This window comes from Ranitomeya variabilis, chromosome 7 (assembly GCF_051348905.1).
Source record: "Ranitomeya variabilis isolate aRanVar5 chromosome 7, aRanVar5.hap1, whole genome shotgun sequence".
Lineage (NCBI taxonomy): Eukaryota > Metazoa > Chordata > Amphibia > Anura > Dendrobatidae > Ranitomeya > Ranitomeya variabilis.
Window position 1 is genome coordinate 16,659,605 of NC_135238.1, and position 20,264 is coordinate 16,679,868.

Consider the following 20,264-nt stretch of genomic DNA (forward strand, 5'->3'; position numbering starts at 1 on the left):
GTCTTTTTTTTGTGTGTAAATTTTGAATTATCGAGACCCCGTCAGACGGCGACAAGAAGAGGCCGAGCGTTCAAAACCACCGCATCTTTATTTAGCGTTATCATAAATAAAATACATTTTTTCCCTTTTTTCCCCCCACTCAGAAATATAGGAATTAGACGTACAGAAACCAGGATTCGGCCGAGGACCACTTTTTTCTTTTTTTATTATGGGGAGGGGGGTTAGTAAGGCACCACGGTAGATGTGTAACAAGACAGAGCATGAAAATTGCTATCTAAAACCATATACCAAATGACATATAACGTATATATATATAGAAGATTTCTATTTGCTCTTTCACGGCATAAAAAGGAGAATGCTTCAGTGGTTTGGCGTTTTACTACAGTCTCGAATTTTCAGTGCATGTTCCTTTAAGAGATACTTTCGTTAGTTCTTGGGCGTGAGAATACCTTGCCATCGGACAGGGTCGACGTCTGGGAACCTTCCATGAAGTTGCTGGTGCATCGGCGTCTCTGCCTTCTGTAGAACGACCTCCATGTCCAGTACTACCTGGCTGTTGTGACTTGGAAGACCCCTCCACCCGCACCTTGCGACTTTGGAGATCTTTATGGACGTCATGGCACTATCTCGGCAACATATCTCCTGCACACGAGTCAACCAAGAATCACAGAAGCGTAGAAGTTCTGCTGTCGATGAAGGCAACAGACCAAAGGGCAGCGATATCTGGTTTAAAGTCTATGTCACGGCCCGCAGAGAGCGGCGCCTCAGCAACCCAAAAGATTACTTCTTCCCGGACACTAAGGCTGCAAATTCTTGGATGGGCATCTCTTTGTTGAGGTAACTCTCGTACTGACGTTTGGTGATACGCCCGCTCCGCAAAGCATCTTCGATGTTAAACTTCTTGCCCGACTTCCTATCGTGGATCACGGAGGAGTCGCCATTTGGCCCCTTTATGGTGGTTTCTTCCCAGTCGCATTCTTGACTCTGTAAGTTGACGAACATCTTCCAGTCGATGAGACCCAAGTTACGAGCTTCTTCCGGAGACATCTCCCTGCCGGTATCTGGATCGATGACGACGATGGAACGGCGTAGATGGTTCTCTCTCTGTTCCCTTTTGATCTGCATGGTTTCCAGACGTTTCTCAAGCTGTTCGATTTCCGCATCTTTATCTCTAGAGATTTTCTTCAGCTCCCGAAGTTCTTGTTCCAGGGCAGATAAGCGAGAGTCTAGGTTGGTGCCGCTGTCCACCTGAGTTAAGCTTCTCAGACCTTGAGCCTCCTTTATAGTGATCTCTATTTCGGACTGAAGATGGCGGGCCTCCAGCTGAAGACCTTGTTTTTCCATCTGAAGTTTGTGTACTTCTTCCCGCAGATATTCAAGCTCCTTGTTGGATTTTGAGTTGCTGAACTCTATCTCAGACAGCTGAGATTGGAGACGGTCAACTTCAGATTCCAATTCAACTCTGCGCTTTCCTTCATCATCCAACACGGTCTTAAGCCTTTTTATTTCAAGTTCCGTCTCTGGATCCTTCTCTACTTCAATTTTCTCTGTGAAGACAACCTTCTCCTTCACATCCATCTTCTCCAGTGTTACAAGCTTCTTCCTTAGCACATCCAGCTCGGTCTCAAGCATTTGCCTCCTGTGTCTTTCTTCTTCAACTTGAAGCTTCAGCAAATTATGTTCCTTCTCTTGTTGAGGGTCTTGTTGTAAGACTACTTTTTGCTTCAAGGTGACTTTTTCTTTGGTCTCAATCTCCCTTTGTTCTAGTTCATTCAGCCGGATTTTAAGACGCTGAATTTCTAGCTCTGCCTCTCGTCTAGCCTGTCTTTCTCTTTCCAGTTCCTCCAGCTGACGCTCCAGTTCGGACTTCCTCCACTGTAACTTCCGCAGCTCATCTTGCAGTTGATCCTTCGTCTTTAACTCACTTTCAATATTCTTTGATAAACTATTAACCTCGGACTTCAGTTGCGGATCTTCTTCATATTTCACCACCTCCTGTTGTACCACCTTCTCTCTCACCTGTGAGAGCTCTCGTTCTTTTTGTCTGATCTTGTCCTCTTGGGCCATTCTTTCGCGTTCAAGATCCAGGCGCTTCTTTTGCTCTTCAGCCAACGTGGCTCTCAAAGTTTCTACCTCATTCTTGGTGGCAGGGTCTTCACGGTATTGCATAACTTCCTGAACTACCTCCTTAATCTGCACTTGAGGTTTGGTATCAATCCAACTCTGAATCTCTTGTTTGAGCTGAGTGATCTCTAGCTCTGATCGTTCCACCACCCTTGTCTTCTCCAAGATCTCCTGGCGTAGTCTTTCGAGCTCCTTTATTAATTCCGGATCAGTCTTGTGCTTAATGACTTCTTTCGTTATTTCTTTCACTTCTACCTGAGGGCCACGAGCTCTTATGGTCGTCAGCTCGTTCTGGAGAACTTTCACTTGCTCCTCAGTAGATCGGTGCTTCCTTTCTTGCTCGATAAGTTCAAGACGTAAATTGGCTAACTCGCTCTCTGCCTTAGGATCTGGCCGAATGATCTCACGTACTTTCTCCTGGACAACAACCTTCGCATTTTCTTCTTCTAAGATACTTATCTTCCTAATGAGCTCATTCTTCTCACGTTGGGTTATACGAATCTTTGACATCTCATCTTCGTACTGCCGACGAAGATCAGCTACCTCTCTCTCGCTGGCATGATCCTTTTCTACCTTCAGCACTTCCTTTACGGTGATTTTGCCTTCGGCCATGGCCCTCTCTTTTTCTAAGCGCTTCAGTTTCTCCTGGAGCAGCTGTAGCTCCTCTTCATCTTTCTGCCTCAGAGAACTCTCTCTTTGCATGTTCTCCTGAAGTGTCCTGTATTCTGAGGCCAGCTGAGGATCGTTTTGAAGCTTTACCACCTCTTTCTCTGTCACTTTCTCCTGAGGCTTGTTCTTTTCTTCTGTCAAGATGAAGATTCGCTCCGTCAAGCTGGAAATCTCATTTTGCTTTGCCCCTTTTTGCCGGTTCAGCTGCTCCAACTCTTCTTTGAGTCTTAGGAAGTCTTCCTGCTGCTCCTTGTCTTTTTCAATCCTTAGGACCTCTTTCACTATGTATTGCTGACCGCCGTCTTTCTGCTCATACTCCAGTGATCGTACCTTGTAGCGCAAGGAATTAAGTTCATCCTGCAGAGATTTGTTCCTGCGCTGTTCTTCTGAAACCTTTTCGAGGACCTTGTGGTACTCGTCTTCCAGTTGTGGATCAGGGACTTTTTTCAACACCTCTTTCTTGACTATGGTCTCCTGAGGTTTTTGATTCTGAAGGTAGATGATCTCCTCTTGAGTGCTCCTGATCTCAGATTCCAGTTGCTGACGACGTTGGGCTTCATCGTCCAACATCTTCTTGATTTTCCAGGTTTCTTCCGCAGGTTTTTCTGATCGGCTCATCTGGATTGACTGCTTTTGCACTTCTACCTCTGGTTGCTGTTGATATAAAGTACATAACATGGTCAATCGACGATATGGCATCTTCTGAAATGCTTCCACCATCGTAGAAATTAGAAACTTTTTGATTATTTCACATCTTACCTGGCGTAGAAGGCTTTGGGCAAACTCCAGTGATTGCAGCCTCTGTTTATTGACCGCGCTGGCCTCGGTGAATCTTGCTGATAAATCGGCCTCCTACAAAGACGAGAAATGGTTAGAACTATCTAATCGATACTCAACGTATCAAGGGGGTATATTCTTGTCTCAGCTAAAACTGTGAATGGCCCTATGTCTATAGAATTGGTATCTTCTATTGGCTCAAATTATGACAAAATATAGTTCCCCCCACACACCTCTTCCTTCACTTTGTTTGCTGGTGACAGGACCCTGGACCTCCGGGTGTAGGTATTCCTGCGGTTGTCCATATCCAGAACGGACCTTAGCTTCTCCGAATCAAGTTCGTAGTCCTAAAGAAGAGTCACGTGTCACTGTGCATGCTCGTATATGTACAACTGGTACCGATTTAGGTATCCAGTGCCCACTTGACCAAGAATCTCAAGCCAAGACCACAAACAAAATAGTTTGAGCAAACTGGGATCCAAGGTCATTAAGAAATGGAGCCATGCTTCGGAAGTTATTACCTTCACTGCTTGTTGGTACTGGTGGGCGCTGCTGGTCACGTGGTCCAAGTCTTGTTCTCGATCTGTTATTTCAGCCAAGAGAAGCTGCAAGTAAAGCATGGAAGAGTGACTTTACCGATCAAGCCAGCGCTACTATTTCTTTTCCACTTCAGGCTTGTCTTACCCTTTGGTTCTTCAGCTTGGTTTCCACTTGGTTGACGCTGTCGGTGTCCTTGGGCTCATAGCTGGGCAGGTTATGTAGCCAACCATCGAGCTGGTCGTAGCTGTTGCGGTAGTTGCCATAGGCCGTTTTAGCTTTCTGCAAGCCCTGAGACCTAAATGAGAGCAATCGTTATAAATTGCCAGTACGTATCTTAACAATTACCGTGATCTGTGATGGATTCCTGTCGTTCACCTGCTCTGGATCTGCTGGTCGAGTTGCGAGTAACGTTGGTTGAGTTTGGACACTTCGCCTTCTTGACGCTCAATATCTGGGCAGTGCTCCTGGAAACGATTGGCGAGATTTTGGCAGCTCAGTTTACTGCTGTGCAGGTTGTTCTCCGATTCGGCAAGGACTCCTCTTCCCTTCTGGAGCTCGGAGCTGATTGTCTGGAATGATGAAGAAGATAAGACAGAAGTCCACCACAATCGTTGCATCAATGGTGGTAGATCATTTATGAAAATTAACTGCCTTGTCTCAGATAGGAAATTTCAGTCTGTTCTTTTGGTAAATACTTTGAAAACTGATTTTTGTTGCTACAATACCAACTTGTCACCTCGAGATACAAGAATCTGACCAAAAGACATTGATGGCCATCTAAAATCTATTCTTCTCCAACTTCTGTGTGGTTGCTTACCGACAATTCCTGCAGCTTCTTATCCACAGCTCGGGGGTCTTCTGGCACAGTGTCATCCTGGCCCAGCTTGGTTTCATACGTGGAGAGGAAGTCCCGGCTCTTCTGCAAACTTCCCTCCAGGTTATTGGATGTCTCAATCCTAGAAATCGGAGACAAGTCAACAAGAGTCGCTACCATTTGGGATTCTTGCAATTGATGTATGGTTTTGCCGTGCCAGTAAGTGAATGGCATCTGCTTTCCTGACACTTACTTGTCCTGAGCGGTGCTCAAGAGATCGGTAACCCTTTCATACTTCTTGTTGGTCTCATTGATTTTGCTTCGGAGGATGGGCGCGCTGGAGGCTTCTGGAGCCTTGGATAGATAGACCTCGCACTCCTGCACCCGCTGAGATTTTTCGGGTGTGATACGCTGCACATTGTTGGCAATGTTCTGGAGGAAAGATGCAACAAAACACATCAATTACCCGGTGGTGGACCATAGCAGGTGATCTCTGAACTGGAACCAGTGCTTTTAGTGTGACACTTTTTTTGGAGGACTCGTGTAAATCTGTGACGCTTACCTTGAGTTCCTTCAGTCTTTCGGAAGAGTCCTGCACTGCCCGGTTCTGCTCCAGAGGTGGACGCAGGTAGGAGCTGATCGATTTCTCCTGCCTGTCTAGATCGGTGATAACTCTGTCCATTCCGGCAAGCAGCTGCCGCCCCTGGGTATCCTGGGCATTGGTGGTGACTGTGGATAAGGGAGAAGACACATCCAGCTATCATGTTTGGGGGCACCAGGGAATCTGAGGGCCGCCACCACCATAATGATCCAAATCCATGACACTATTAAATAAAAGGACTGGATAAAGCTGACAGAGGGTGCGCACAAACCGCTGGATTCATGAAAGGTTTCCAAGATCCTAGCGTAGTGGTGCCAATTACTGAGGGTGGGATAGCCTTGGATTGTTTACTGCAAGTCATGCCAGCAGCCACGGAAATTATGTATCAGAGACCACGAAACGCGAGCAGCTGTTCAAGTGTCTGATAATTTATACAGCAACAGCGGTCACTCACTGCTTTATGCTGAAGCTGGGAAAATGGGCAAACGTGACGGAGCAGGGACAAATGGTGGCCAGACGACTGGGTCATCTCCAAAGCAAAGGGTGTTGTGGGGTGTTCCTGACACACGACGGATCTCATGGAGCATCCTGGGGTTCAGCCGGTGCGGAGAGCTCCTGAGAAACTAGGCATTGTGGGGTGTTCCCATTATTCATCAGGTCCATGTAGGATATTCAATAGGGCTGGACTCTGCTTCTGCAGTCCCGTAGGTGATGAAATGGAGCCGAGATCGAGCTTCCGCACCTCTGCTCCGTTTAAGACCTAGACATACTTTCTTGGGATCAGTGTGGGTCTACAAATTATCCTCTACCTCACAGATGGGGTATAACGGACTATGGAAATACTCTCGGAAACACTTGTCAGTCTGATGCCAGAAGAACTGCCGTATAGATCGCTGAAAGTTTCTACACACTGTGATAGAAAGGTGTCGGATCACGCAGAGCATCACAGCCGTGATAAAAAGGTGTCGGATCACGCAGAGCATCACAGCCGTGATAGAAAGGTGTCGGATCACAGCTGTGATAGAAAGGTGTCGGATCACGCAGAGCATCACAGCTGTGATAAAAAGGTGTCGGATCACGCAGAGCATCACAGCCGTGATAGAAAGGTGTCGGATCACAGCTGTGATAGAAAGGTGTCGGATCACGCAGAGCATCACAGCTGTGATAAAAAGGTGTCGGATCACGCAGAGCATCACAGCCGTGATAGAAAGGTGTCAGATCACAGCTGTGATAGAAAGGTGTCGGATCACGCAGAGTATTGCAGCCGTGATAGAAAGGTGTCGGATCACGCAGAGCATCACAGCTGTGATGGAAAGGTGTCGGATCACGCAGAGTATTGCAGCCGTGATAGAAAGGTGTCGGATCACGCAGAGCATCGCAGCTGTGATAGAAAGGTGTCGGATCACGCAGAGCATCACAGCCGTGATAGAAAGGTGTCGGATCACAGCTGTGATAGAAAGGTGTCGGATCACGCAGAGCATCACAGCCGTGATAGAAAGGTGTCAGATCACAGCTGTGATAGAAAGGTGTCGGATCACGCAGAGCATCGCAGCTGTAATAGAAAGGTGTCAGATCACGCAGAGCATCACAGCCGTGATAGAAAGGTGTCAGATCACAGCTGTGATAGAAAGGTGTCGGATCACGCAGAGCATCGCAGCTGTAATAGAAAGGTGTCAGATCACGCAGAGCATCACAGCCGTGATAGAAAGGTGTCGGATCACAGCTGTGATAGAAAGGTGTCGGATCACGCAGAGCATCACAGCTGTGATAAAAAGGTGTCGGATCACGCAGAGCATCACAGCCGTGATAGAAAGGTGTCAGATCACAGCTGTGATAGAAAGGTGTCGGATCACGCAGAGCATCGCAGCTGTAATAGAAAGGTGTCAGATCACGCAGAGCATCACAGCCGTGATAGAAAGGTGTCGGATCACGCAGAGCATCGCAGCTGTAATAGAAAGGTGTCAGATCACGCAGAGCATCACAGCTGTGATAGAAAGGTGTCGGATCACGCAGAGTATTGCAGCCGTGATAGAAAGGTGTCGGATCACGCAGAGTATTGCAGCCGTGATAGAAAGGTGTCGGATCACGCAGAGCATCGCAGCTGTGATAGAAAGGTGTCGGATCACGCAGAGCATCACAGCCGTGATAGAAAGGTGTCGGATCACAGCTGTGATAGAAAGGTGTCGGATCACGCAGAGCATCGCAGCTGTAATAGAAAGGTGTCAGATCACGCAGAGCATCACAGCCGTGATAGAAAGGTGTCGGATCACAGCTGTGATAGAAAGGTGTCGGATCACGCAGAGCATCACAGCTGTGATAAAAAGGTGTCGGATCACGCAGAGCATCACAGCCGTGATAGAAAGGTGTCAGATCACAGCTGTGATAGAAAGGTGTCGGATCACGCAGAGCATCGCAGCTGTAATAGAAAGGTGTCAGATCACGCAGAGCATCACAGCCGTGATAGAAAGGTGTCAGATCACAGCTGTGATAGAAAGGTGTCGGATCACGCAGAGCATCGCAGCTGTAATAGAAAGGTGTCAGATCACGCAGAGCATCACAGCTGTGATAGAAAGGTGTCGGATCACGCAGAGTATTGCAGCCGTGATAGAAAGGTGTCGGATCACGCAGAGCATCGCAGCTGTGATAGAAAGGTGTCGGATCACGCAGAGCATCACAGCCGTGATAGAAAGGTGTCAGATCACAGCTGTGATAGAAAGGTGTCGGATCACGCAGAGCATCACAGCTGTGATAGAAAGGTGTCGGATCACGCAGAGCATCACAGCCGTGATAGAAAGGTGTCAGATCACAGCTGTGATAGAAAGGTGTCGGATCACGCAGAGCATCACAGCTGTGATAGAAAGGTGTCAGATCACAGCTGTGATAGAAAGGTGTCGGATCACGCAGAGCATCACAGCCGTGATAGAAAGGTGTCAGATCACGCAGAGCATCACAGCTGTGATAGAAAGGTGTCGGATCACGCAGAGCATCACAGCTGTGATAGAAAGGTGTCGGATCACGCAGAGCATCGCAGCTGTAATAGAAAGGTGTCGGATCACGCAGAGCATCGCAGCTGTAATAGAAAGGTGTCAGATCACGCAGAGCATCACAGCCGTGATAGAAAGGTGTCAGATCACAGCTGTGATAGAAAGGTGTCGGATCACGCAGAGCATCACAGCTGTGATAGAAAGGTGTCGGATCACGCAGAGCATCACAGCCGTGATAGAAAGGTGTCGGATCACGCAGAGCATCGCAGCTGTGAGAGAAAGGTGTCGGATCACGCAGAGCATCGCAGCTGTGGTAGAAAGGTGTCGGATCACGCAGAGCATCGCAGCTGTGATAGAAAGGAGTCATCATGCAGAGCATCGCAGCTGTGATAGAAAGGTGTCATCATGCAGAGCATCGCAGCTGTGATAGAAAGGTGTCATCATGCAGAGCATCGCAGCTATGATAGAAAGGTGTCATCATGCAGAGCATCGCAGCTATGATAGGTGTCATCACGCAGAGCATCACAGCTGTGATAGAAAGGTGTCGGCCGGCACCCAGCATTGCAGCTCGCTGTGCATAGGCCTGTGGAGATGTGGACTAGTCAGTTGGGGCCTTCTCAATGGTAGATTTCCTGTAGGCAAAACCTCTCGCCGCAGATAATGGTCAGTCAGGAATGAGGAACCTGACAGAACAAGGTGATATCTTGTTTCGAAATTGCCAGGACAGGACGCTGGAAATCTCTGAGCCTAATGCAAGTCCATTAGTTTGAGTACAACTCTCAGCATGAACCCGGCCTCCATGTCCCTTTACTGAGGCGCTTAGTGGTCTGACATAACATGCGGTTCCAGGGGCTTCTCTGAAGCGGTTGTCAGCGGCCCCCGCAGTGCAGATTACATTACATAATGGCTGACAGCCCCCAGTGCAGCCTCCGACCATCTGTGCTCCGTCCTTTATCAGATTATTTTGGTCATCTCCTAATGTCAAGGACTCAGTGACAGCAGGTGGCCGCGGTCGCAGGACAAGGGGGTGCAGGTATCGCTGGCACTCCCGCGCTCTTCTAACCTTTGGACTCTCTCTTGAGATCCTCGCAGCGCTGCACTAACGCGTTCTTACAGCCGGACGCCTTCTGCTTCGTGTTCCGGTATTGGTTAGCCGTGCTGAAAATAAATATCAGGGGGATGAGTTAGAAGGAGACGGATGGGGCGACCACAAGTCAAGTCTTCTCCATAGGCAATAATAGCCATAACGTATGGTTCCGCCCCTGCACAGTGACCGGCTCCGCCCCTGCACATAGGGGAGGAACCTTGGGGGTGGTCACTAACAAATATACCGTTATACCCAACCCGTATATCCCTGATCATTTTAAAACCACTCCCCATATCTCCTCCCCTATTATAACCACTCTATATCCCTCCCTGAACTATTATAACCACTCTTCTAAGCAGCTGTCATATCACATGCAGGTTGTAACCACCTCCTATAACTTTGCCAGCTGTTATAACTGTACATTACTTCCTTTATAACAAACTCCTATAGCCTTATAACCCGTCCCACAATCCCCATCTTCAGTTACAGCCCCTCCCAGTTGTCAATGCACCTATAATTCCCCATAATGGTCATGGAAGATTTAATGAGTCCTGCGCTCACCTCTCTGCCAGCGTCAGGGCCTCGGGGTCAGTGGGGGGAATGGTGAAGCAAACTCCTGGCGCCACCTGCTTCTTCCCATTGCCGTCGGTCACCTCCCATTTCTCCCCTCTGTTCGCCTTTAGGGTGTACTGAGCCCCTCGGGTAATCTCGCCCTACAAGAACAAGACATGAGTATTAATAGGATGGGGCCTTCCAATGATGACCCCAGAAGACCCCGATGATTGGCGCAGCTCACCTCCTCTGAGTAGAAGTCACACACGGCCTCCACCGGGATGGGCTTCAGTGGGGTCTCCCGCCGGAACTTCAGGGGTACGACCTGGTGACTGCGCTTCTGTAAGGAGCGGACCACCTCCTCGTACTTATCCAGAGCCTTGTCCTGGTCCTAAGACGGAGCACAGCGCTGATAGAACTGATACCCCCCAGCATGGCGAGCCTGGACGCATGCCCTTCATTCATTCATCTCTACCCTTTATTCCTTTACTGTTGGTTCATTCATGCTTAGCCATAATTCATTCTATTATTCATTCATCTCTGTACTACATTCTTCTCCATATCTTATCTCTCAGCTATTCATTTTCACCATAGTTCATTCATCTACACTTCTTTCACCTTTCTACCATTCATTCAGTTTTCCTCATTAAACCCTTCATTAATTTTTTTGTCCTTTTACTCTTTTCAGCGTCTCCTGTCCATTCCTATCTCCTCTATATGCTGCACCTCTTCATTCATTTCCACCTTCGTTCCTTTTGTTTTTCCTAATTTGGCATTATTTCCATTTCATTCTTCCCACCTCAGTATTCATTCCTGTACTTGCTCCATGCTTAGTTCATTCTGCTAAATGTTTCATTCAATAGTTTTATCATCATTCCCTATTATTTACCCTGCGGGTTTCTCACGTCAGTATTCATTCCTTTATACCGTACATTCAGTGACGTCATTCATTCACTTTCTGTATCTTACAGTCGTCGCCATCGATCCTGTGATTATTCCCATCTGACATTTATTCATTTCTATTCTTCATTCATGTTCTGGGCCGTTCATTCTCAGTCTTCTCTGCCATCTTTATATCTGAGCATCATTCATTCCTACACTTCATTCTTTTTAGCCTCAATTTATTTTTTATGACATCTTTTCCAATATCCTTCATTCTTTCTTCTCTTATGCATATGCTGCATTCTGTCTTTTGGGAGTTCTATACCCTGCATTCATTCATTCATTCATCTATACTTTATACCTATTACTATTCTCTACACATTATTCAGCCATTCTTTATTTTACTACTTTCATTCATCATTCATTCATTTTCCTACCAGTATTTACTCGTTCTTCCGTTTCATTTACATGATTTATTATTTATCACTACCCTGTATTCATTCATTAACCATTTCATTCTCTCCTCTTTTGAGCTTTCATTTATTCTTTGGGGCTGTTTTTTTTTGCTCCCACGTTTATCCTGTATTCATTCATTCTTCTTTTCCTCATTCTTTGTTTTTTTTTATTATCAGTCACTACCCTGTATTCATTCATTTCCCTCTACATAGTGGAAAAATAAAAACTATTTACTCATTCTTCTGATTCACTTACATGTTGTTTTTATTTGTCACTACTCTGTATTAAATAATTAACCATTTACTCATTCATTCCCATGTCCTTCATTCATTCTTTTACGAGCTTTCATTCATTCTTTGGGGTTTTTTGTTAACATCTGTCATCATTCATCTCTACCCTGCATTCGTTCATTCATTTCCTTTTCTCCACTTTTTTTTTTTCCATTTCTCTCTCCCCTATATTCATTCATTTTTACACCACCTCTTTACCCTTCAGTCATGTTTGTTCATTCCCCTAAATCCGACATGTACATTTCTCCATCATTCATTCCTCCGCCATTCTCGCTCTCATTCGCCTCCTCCTCACCCTCGCTCCTGTCTTACCTCCAGGTCACGTAACTGAGCTTCTATCTGGTAGCTGTCCTTGAAGTCGGGGTTATACTTGTGATCCAGGTCGCTGTCCACCTTCTTCAGCAGGTCTTGGGTGTCCTTGGCGTCTCGGTAATACTGGATAGGAGACAGATTCATTGTCCCCCGTCCATAATATAAGCCGGGTCTATGCCTCTCTTCTCGGGGGGCTACCAGGGGAAGGCCATAGATGGTCTCAGTTCTTACCTGGTGGTAATCCTCCATGTACTTCAGGTGGTTTTCCTCGCAGATCAGGAGGTTGAGGTATTCCTTCCAGTCGGCGTGCACGGCCTCCATGTGAGCCTGGAGTAACACAGAGCAGAACATGGGGCCTAATCTGTATCCTTACATATGATGGTGGACTACATGGACCATGGTGGACAGCTTTCCTAAGTCTTTGGCATTGAGAAGGTCTGAGAAGACACCACTGTCAAGGCGGCATGTTACCAATCACCACCCCATCCATGATCCACCACGCTTATCGTCCTGATGGAGGTCTATGATGGGTTACGGAAACCATCTTCTTCAGGTCACCATGTTCTCGGTCACAGACGAGGACAGAAGGAAGGAGCTTGTACGTCCGTGACCCTCAGCCCTGTACACTGACTAACCTCTATGGGGATTTTGGCAGGATGTCCAGCCTCCAACAGCTTATCTCCTTCCTCCTGAAGTTTGTTGATTTCTTGTTCTTTGGTCTCCAGACTTCTTTGGATGAAATTCTGTTAAAGAAGAGAGAGATTAGATTGGGATCCGTCCTGGCGATTTTTGAGGAGTATCTGGGTAGATGGAGCACTGGGGGGGTTAGAGAAGCACTGAAGTAGGCGGGATATTCAATAAGGCAGAGTATTGAGGAGGACTGAAGTGGGGCGAGAATTCATGTAGGTGGTGTGTATGGGAGCATTGAGGCATGCAGTGTTCTTCTGTAGGCGGTGTGTAGGGGAGTATGGGGATAGGCTCTGTAGGGGGCCGTGTGTAGGTGAGTATCGGGGTAAGCGGTGTTCTCATAGGTGCTCTGTAGGCGAGTATCGGGGTGGGCGATGTTCTCGTGTAGGCAAGTATCGGGGGAAGCGGTGTTCTCATAGGTGCTCTGTAGGGGAGTATTGGGGTCTGTGGTGTTCTGTAGGGGGCAGTGTGTAGGTGAGTATCGGAGCAGGAGTTGTTCTCGTGTAGACGAGTATCGGAGCAGGCGGTGTTCTCGTGTAGACGAGTATCGGGGGAGGCGGTGTTCTCATATAGGTACTTTGTAGGGGAATATTGGGGTACGCGGTGTTCTGTAGGGGGCAGTATGTGGGAGAGTATCGGGGTGGGCGGTGTTCTCATATATGTGCTTTGTAGGGGAATATTGGGGTACGCGGTGTTCTGTAGGGGCAGTGTGTAGGAGAGTATCAGAGCAGGCGATGTTCTCGTGTAGGCAAGTATCGGAGCGGGCGGTGTTCTCGTATAGGTGCTCTGTAGGGGAATATTGGGGTACGCGGTGTTCTGTAGGGGGGCAGTGTGTGGTAGAGTATCGGAGCGGGTGGTGTTCTCGTGTAGGCGAGTATCGGAGCGGGCGGTGTTCTCGTGTAGGCGAGTATCGGAGCGGGCGGTGTTCTCGTGTAGGCGAGTATCGGAGCGGGCGGTGTTCTCGTGTAGGCGAGTATCGGAGCGGGCGGTGTTCTCGTGTAGGCGAGTATCGGAGCGGGCGGTGTTCTCGTGTAGGCGAGTATCGGAGCGGGCGGTGTTCTCGTGTAGGCGAGTATCGGAGCAGGCGGTGTTCTCGTGTAGGCGAGTATCGGAGCGGGCGGTGTTCTCGTATAGGTGCTCTGTAGGGGAATATTGGGGTACGCGGTGTTCTGTAGGGGGGCAGTGTGTGGTAGAGTATCGGAGCGGGCGGTGTTCTCGTATAGGCGAGTATCGGAGCAGGCGGTGTTCTCGTGTAGGCGAGTATTGGAGCGGGCGGTGTTCTCATATAGGTGCTCTGTAGGGGAGTATTGGGGTACGTGGTGTTCTGTAGGGGGCAGTGTGTAGGGGAATATCGGTGTATGCGGTGTTCTGTAGGTGACCCTTTGTGTCCCCGAACACCGTACTCGCCTCGTACTGTCTCCGGCGGCTGATGTAGTCGGTGTTGCGGTCGCTCCAGTCGTACTCCATCCGTTCCTTCTCCTGTTGGTCCAGCCAGTAGAGCTCGTTGGTGCAGCGCTGCATGTAGTCCTGCAAGGTGCCCAGGTCTCGCTGCCGTTTCTGGGAGGCGCTCTGCCAGGGAAAGTGGAGAGGGGACATTGTAGGGGAGGATGGTATCCGAGGTCTCGCATTACTACTGGCACCCGGCTATGGCTCCTTACCAGAAGTTTTTGGTATTTCACTTGCAGACCGCTGATGTACTCCTGTGGATAAAGGGAAGAGCTCGTGAGATGATGGGGGTGGTAGTAGTGGGATTCCATCCAGCGCGGTGAATATGGCTGACCTTGTCCGTGTCCTTGTTGACGTGGTCTCCGATGGCCTTCACCTCATTGTGCAGCATGTTGTGCTCCATTATCTGGTTCTCCAGGCTGGGTAGATCGGTGGCGAACGTGGCGTTGTTCAGCTGGTCCTGGAGACGGGCGAACATTAGGTGAACGTTTCTGACATGCGGGCACCCCTATCATCTCCGCCACTCACCATCTTATCGTCGATCACTTTGCCCCAGTTGACTTTTGGAGCGTCCAGGACCGCCACCTTCTGATTGTAGATCTGGTCGTGCTTCTTCCTCTGGCTGCTCAGTCGTTCTTTAAGCTGCCGGATGCTGGAGACATGGAGAGATAAGCGGCGGTCAGAATCGGCTGCATCAACCACGACCTGGAGGGACCCAATCAGTAACACCTCGCCCTCATGAAAGGAACGTAATATCAGATATTCTCTGGGCCGGGGGACATAATATTATACGGGACCTCGGATATACCCCTCTATGTAATATTAACCCCTCCTTGACCACAGACGTTTGCTCTGCGGCTCCTAAACACCGGGGCTGCATGTAGGGCCCCTCACAGGAATGTGTCTGGCGCCGTTCTGACCACCTGTCAGGGATCCAGTATCTGTTTGCGGCTATTTCTGTCGGTCGGTTTGTAGTCAGCTCCACTATGAGCCTCGGAAATGACATCTCATGGGAACAGACCGAGGGGACAACTATCGAAAAATACGTCCCAGACCCCCTTCAAAGGGCAAACCATGGACTCCAACACACGACTTCATGCTCCCGGCACTTACTCCTCCTGTATCATGTCGCCCTGCGGGTGATTGAGTTGACGAGCCAGGATGGCATCTGTTTCCAGGACCACTATGAGCTTCTCGGTCTCAGACATGTTGTTGGCCGTGATGTCTTTGTACATCACAGGCTGCTGGGCCAGAAGCTTCTCCACATCCTGGATGGAAAATAATAGGTTAAAACGGAGACAGCAATTTGGTATACTCAATGTATGCAGCTCACGTGCCAAGTAATGTGAACTATGTATCCACAGTACCCACTATCACCACCTGGTGGCAGCATTGCTATGCATCCTAATAGAAATACAGGGAAGCCGCTGCCCCCTGCAGGTGTAATGTAAGAATGGAGGAAACAGCTGCCCCCCACTACAAAACATCTGACATCCGGAGAACCTGCAGATTGTGAGTGACCCCCACACCCCGAGCAATCCGGGAGGGGATCCAAGTCACTAGCAGATCCCAGCGGCTCTGCTCCTGCCTTGTGATGTGTTTCCACTTTATTTCCCTGCCGTTTCCTGCCATGTTTCCTTACAAAAAGCTATAAAAAAAAGTGATATATGAGCAGAAGGAGGCGCTAATCGGGGTTTGCAAAGAATCAACTCCACTTTTCACACCCGTCTGCAGCCAAAATCAAAACTTCACATTTACTTTGCGCAAGTTTTTAATTATGGCTCTAGTCACACCCAAAGCAGATTCCAATATGGTAACTGTAAAGCTGCAGAGCTATAACTATAGTAAACTGATGGGGACAGAGACGGTGTGCAGCTAGATCCGCCACCATATACCATGGGTATAGCAGATTATATGTGGAACCGCCCCAGAAAGACACAAGGGTTCTGCTGGCTATTGTAGTGGGTAGGTGGGCACCGGTTGCAGGCAGGTAGGTGGGCACCGGTTACATGCAGGGACGTAGGTGGGCACCAGTTACATGCAGATTGTTAGGTGGGCACTAGTTACGTGCATGTAGGTGCCCACCTACCTACTTCCATGTAAATTGTAAGTGGGCATTGGTTACATGCAGGGGCGTAGGTGGGCATCGGTTACATGCAGCTTAGTAGGTGGTCACCAGTTACATGCAGGTAGGTGCCCACCTACCTACTTGCATGTAAATTGTAGCTGGGCACTGTTTACATGTAGCATGGTAGGTGGGCGCCGGTTACATGCAGGGATGTAGGTGGGCGCCGGTTACATGCAGGGAGGTAGGTGGGCGCCGGTTACATGCAGGGAGGTAGGTGGGCGCCGGTTACATGCAGGGAGGTAGGTGGGCGCCGGTTACATGCAGGGAGGTAGGTGGGCGCCGGTTACATGCAGGGAGGTAGGTGGGCGCCGGTTACATGCAGGGAGGTAGGTGGGTACCGGTTACATGCAGGGAGATAGGTGGGCGCCGGTAACATGACAGGAGGTAGGTGGGCTCCGGTTACATGAGAGAAGGTAGGTGGGCGCCAGTTACATGCAGGGAGGTAGGTGGGCACCGGTTACATGCAGGGAGGTAGGTGGGCACCAGTTACATGCAGGGAGGTAGGTGGGCACCAGTTACATGCAGGGAGGTAGGTGGGCACCAGTTACATGCAGGGAGGTAGGTGGGCACCAGTTACATGCAGGGAGGTAGGTGGGCACCAGTTACATGCAGGGAGGTAGGTGGGCACCAGTTACATGCAGGGAGGTAGGTGGGCACCAGTTACATGCAGGGAGGTAGGTGGGCACCAGTTACATGCAGGGAGGTAGGTGGGCGACGGTTACATGAGAGGAGGTAAGTGGCGCCGGTTACATGCAGGGAGGTAGGTGAACATCGGTTACATGCAAAGAGGTAGGTGGGCAACGGTTACACGCAGGGAGGTAGGTGAACATTAGTTACACGCAGGGAGGTAGGTGGGCGCCGGTTACATGCAGGGAGGTAGGTGAACATTAGTTACATGCAGGGAGGTAGGTGGGCGACGGTTACACGCAGGGAGGTAGGTGGGCACCAGTTACATGCGGGGAGGTAGGTGGGCACCGGTTACACGCGGGGAGGTAGGTGGGCGCCGGTTACATGCAGGGAGGTAGGTGGGCACCAGTTACATGCAGGGAGGTAGGTGGGCACCGGTTACATGCAGGGAGGTAGGTGGGCACCAGTTACATGCAGGGAGGTAGGTGGGCGACGGTTACATGAGAGGAGGTAGGTGGACATCAGTTACATGCAGGGACGTAAGTGGGTGCCGGTTACATGCAGGGACGTAGGTGGGCGCCGGTTACACGCAGGGAGGTAGGTGGGCACCAGTTACATGCAGGTTGTCCATCAGTGGCACAGGCTTAGGATGTTGTCAGCGCTTACTTATTTGATGGCTGCCTGTATACTGGGTGCCCATATGATGGGGGTCACTCTATATGATGGGTGCATATATGTTGGCACCCTCCCCTACCTTCTGCAGCTTGGAGTCTGTGTCCACCACGTTGCGCTCCACCTGGTCGGCATTCTTCTGGAGTCTGTCGATGAGCTCGGACAGTTCCCTGTTGGAGATCCTGTAAGAAGAGACAGTCCTGATGTCAGCCAGGCACAGCATAGTCCTCAGCCGCAGTCCTAGCCCACAGTCCTCTCCCTCTAGTTCACACCCCTGGGCGGCCGAGCTCCAGCCCTGAGAGGTCCTGTGCCAGGGGGGAGCTGGAGCACTGACGGGCACGATGCCAGCCCATTAGCTGGTGACTCATCTGGCCTTTTGTATTACTTTCCAAACTATGTGTGTGTGTAAGCTAAAGGATCAGGCGTGTGCTCAGCCCTGCAACCCCACTGACTGTTGTTTACATGGGACTGCCAGTGATTACTTGCATGTGTGTAGCTATAGGGAGCAGGAGTTGTAGTCGCACCTGGGTCTCAGTACCTGAAATACCTTACTCAGGGTCTGGCTGCTGTTTACATGGGGCTGTCGATCACTGATTGCATTCCTGTAGCAATAGGGCATGCCTAGCACGCCGCACCCCCTCTTTTCATGGGACTGCTGGTCATTTCTTGCCTATGGGCAGTACTGTAGCTATAGGGTGCGCAGGGATTTCAGTTGCACCTCAGCTCAAATGGTCCATAAGCTTTGACAAAATAGCAAAATCCATCTAAGCCCCCATTACTGCTGCAGACCCCTGATTGTGCCCCCTCTGAGCTTCCCCCGACTTGTATAGCAGTTCCATGACGTGACTGGTCACAAGAGCTTCCAATTCTTGCCTGGCACGGCAGGGGTTAACCCTTTAATGAGACAGGATGAGCTCCAGAGTAAATAAGTTAATTAGGGGATTTCTGTGCATTCTCCTCCCTTACACAAACATCAGGAGGTATGACAGAGGCCCATCCTCAATAATGGCGGAGGTCATATTGACGCCGTGGTGTTATTGATATGAAGTAGTAGTGGCAAAGGGGTATTCCCCAAATCACAAAGGGGTCTTATAATTATATACACATTTTTTTTTTAATTTGTGCCTGACTAAACCCATTTTTAAGTCTTCCCTGTTTTGCACAAATATCACCCTCATAAGGACACTACAGGCTCTATTTACCCTACAATTGTCATTGAAAGTGTCCCATAAGTAGCAGTGAGCCCGTGTGCAGGTATCGGAGAGGAGAGATGTACTTCAGGATGTGCTATATACATGGGCTGAGGCTGCAGAATGGGCTATATACACAGGGGACAAAAAGGAAAAATGTGCTCCAGGAGGGGTTGTATATAGAGGGGACAGAAAGGAGAGATATGCTGCAAGATGGGTTGTGTATAGAGGTGCCATAAATGGGATGCGTAGAGAGATGCTGCAGGATAGGCTGTATATACATGGGACATTAAGTAGAGGTGTACTGGAGGTATACTGGACACATGGGTCAAAACGCGTAAAGTTTTATTATGTGGGACTAGCTATCCCATTCTGTCTTGATCTCCAACAATGTTTTTAAGGGTATGTGCACACGTTGCGGATTCTCTGCGGATCCGCAGCGTTTTTTGCAGATCCGCAATTGATTTACATACAGTACAATGTAAATCAATGAGAAAAAAAAATGCTGTGCACACGTTGCGGAAAATCCGCTGCGGAAACGCTGCAGTTTAAAAGAAGTAGCATGTCACTTCTTTTTTGTGAATCTGCAGCGTTTTTGTACCCCTTCGATTATAGAAAACCGCAGGGGTAAAAAACGCAGCAAATCCGCAAGAAAACCGCAGCAAAAACGCACAAAAAAACGCTGCGGAAACGCACAAAAAAAAAATCGCAGGTGCGTTTTCTGCCAGGAGACACAGAATCTGCATCAGAAATTCCTAAGCCTAATCCGCAACGTGTGCACATAGCCTAAGAGGATTTGAATAAAGTAAAAGTTTTTTTTATTATCAAAAAGATGTGCTGGATCATTATGGATTAACTTTGCATGTGGGCTTGAACGCTATTCTATGCACTTTTGTGGATAACTGCACCTGCTGTGGACAATTCAAGGGTGAGCTGATGAACTTTATTCTTATATTTTGCAGGATGTAATGTGTATACAGGGGACAGAAAAAAAGATACTGCAGGATAGGCTGTATTTACATGGGATAGAAAGTATAGCACACCGCCCTGTTCCTGAACTCAATCTGCATCCCTGAGTGTGTGCTCTAACACTGGAGGAGCCCAGCGGTGTGCACACATTGTCAGTGATCCCCGGCTCCTGTCTCCCCAATTTTGATCCCCGGCTCCTGTCTGCCCGGTTTTGATCCCCGGCTCCTGTCTGCCCGGTTTTGATCCCCGGCTCCTGTCTGCCCGGTTTTGATCCCCGGCTCCTGTCTGCCCGGTTTTGATCCCCGGCTCCTGTCTGCCCGGTTTTGATCCCCGGCTCCTGTCTGCCCGGTTTTGATCCCCGGCTCCTGTCTGCCCGGTTTTGATCCCCGGCTCCTGTCTGCCCGGTTTTGATCCCCGGCTCCTGTCTGCCCGGTTTTGATCCCCGGCTCCTGTCTGC

At 49.1% G+C, this 20,264-nt stretch overlaps 1 protein-coding gene and 1 long non-coding RNA gene across 2 annotated transcripts in view; one reads left to right on the plus strand and one right to left on the minus strand.

Annotated features, from left to right (window-relative positions):
• Nucleotides 1–69: 69 nt before the first annotated feature.
• PPL (periplakin) overlaps nt 70–20,264 on the minus strand; it is a 39,213-nt gene continuing 19,018 nt past the window's right edge. The window contains exons 2-22 of the mRNA XM_077274249.1: nt 17,731–17,830; nt 15,335–15,489; nt 14,750–14,873; nt 14,556–14,681; nt 14,434–14,475; nt 14,183–14,344; nt 12,724–12,831; nt 12,320–12,415; nt 12,089–12,211; nt 10,393–10,539; nt 10,158–10,309; nt 9,573–9,667; nt 5,487–5,653; nt 5,178–5,356; nt 4,928–5,066; nt 4,486–4,679; nt 4,255–4,405; nt 4,092–4,175; nt 3,804–3,917; nt 3,553–3,645; nt 70–3,447 (exon numbers count right to left, since the gene is read on the minus strand). Of these exons, the coding sequence (XP_077130364.1) occupies nt 781–3,447; nt 3,553–3,645; nt 3,804–3,917; nt 4,092–4,175; nt 4,255–4,405; nt 4,486–4,679; nt 4,928–5,066; nt 5,178–5,356; nt 5,487–5,653; nt 9,573–9,667; nt 10,158–10,309; nt 10,393–10,539; nt 12,089–12,211; nt 12,320–12,415; nt 12,724–12,831; nt 14,183–14,344; nt 14,434–14,475; nt 14,556–14,681; nt 14,750–14,873; nt 15,335–15,489; nt 17,731–17,830 (5,218 nt within the window). The 3' untranslated portion in view covers nt 70–780. The remainder of the gene's footprint in view (nt 3,448–3,552; nt 3,646–3,803; nt 3,918–4,091; nt 4,176–4,254; nt 4,406–4,485; nt 4,680–4,927; nt 5,067–5,177; nt 5,357–5,486; nt 5,654–9,572; nt 9,668–10,157; nt 10,310–10,392; nt 10,540–12,088; nt 12,212–12,319; nt 12,416–12,723; nt 12,832–14,182; nt 14,345–14,433; nt 14,476–14,555; nt 14,682–14,749; nt 14,874–15,334; nt 15,490–17,730; nt 17,831–20,264) is intronic.
• On the plus strand, nt 8,317–8,611 carry LOC143785960 (uncharacterized). Its single transcript, XR_013218175.1, has 3 exons — nt 8,317–8,347; nt 8,387–8,413; nt 8,570–8,611. It is a non-coding gene; the product is annotated as an uncharacterized LOC143785960 (long non-coding RNA).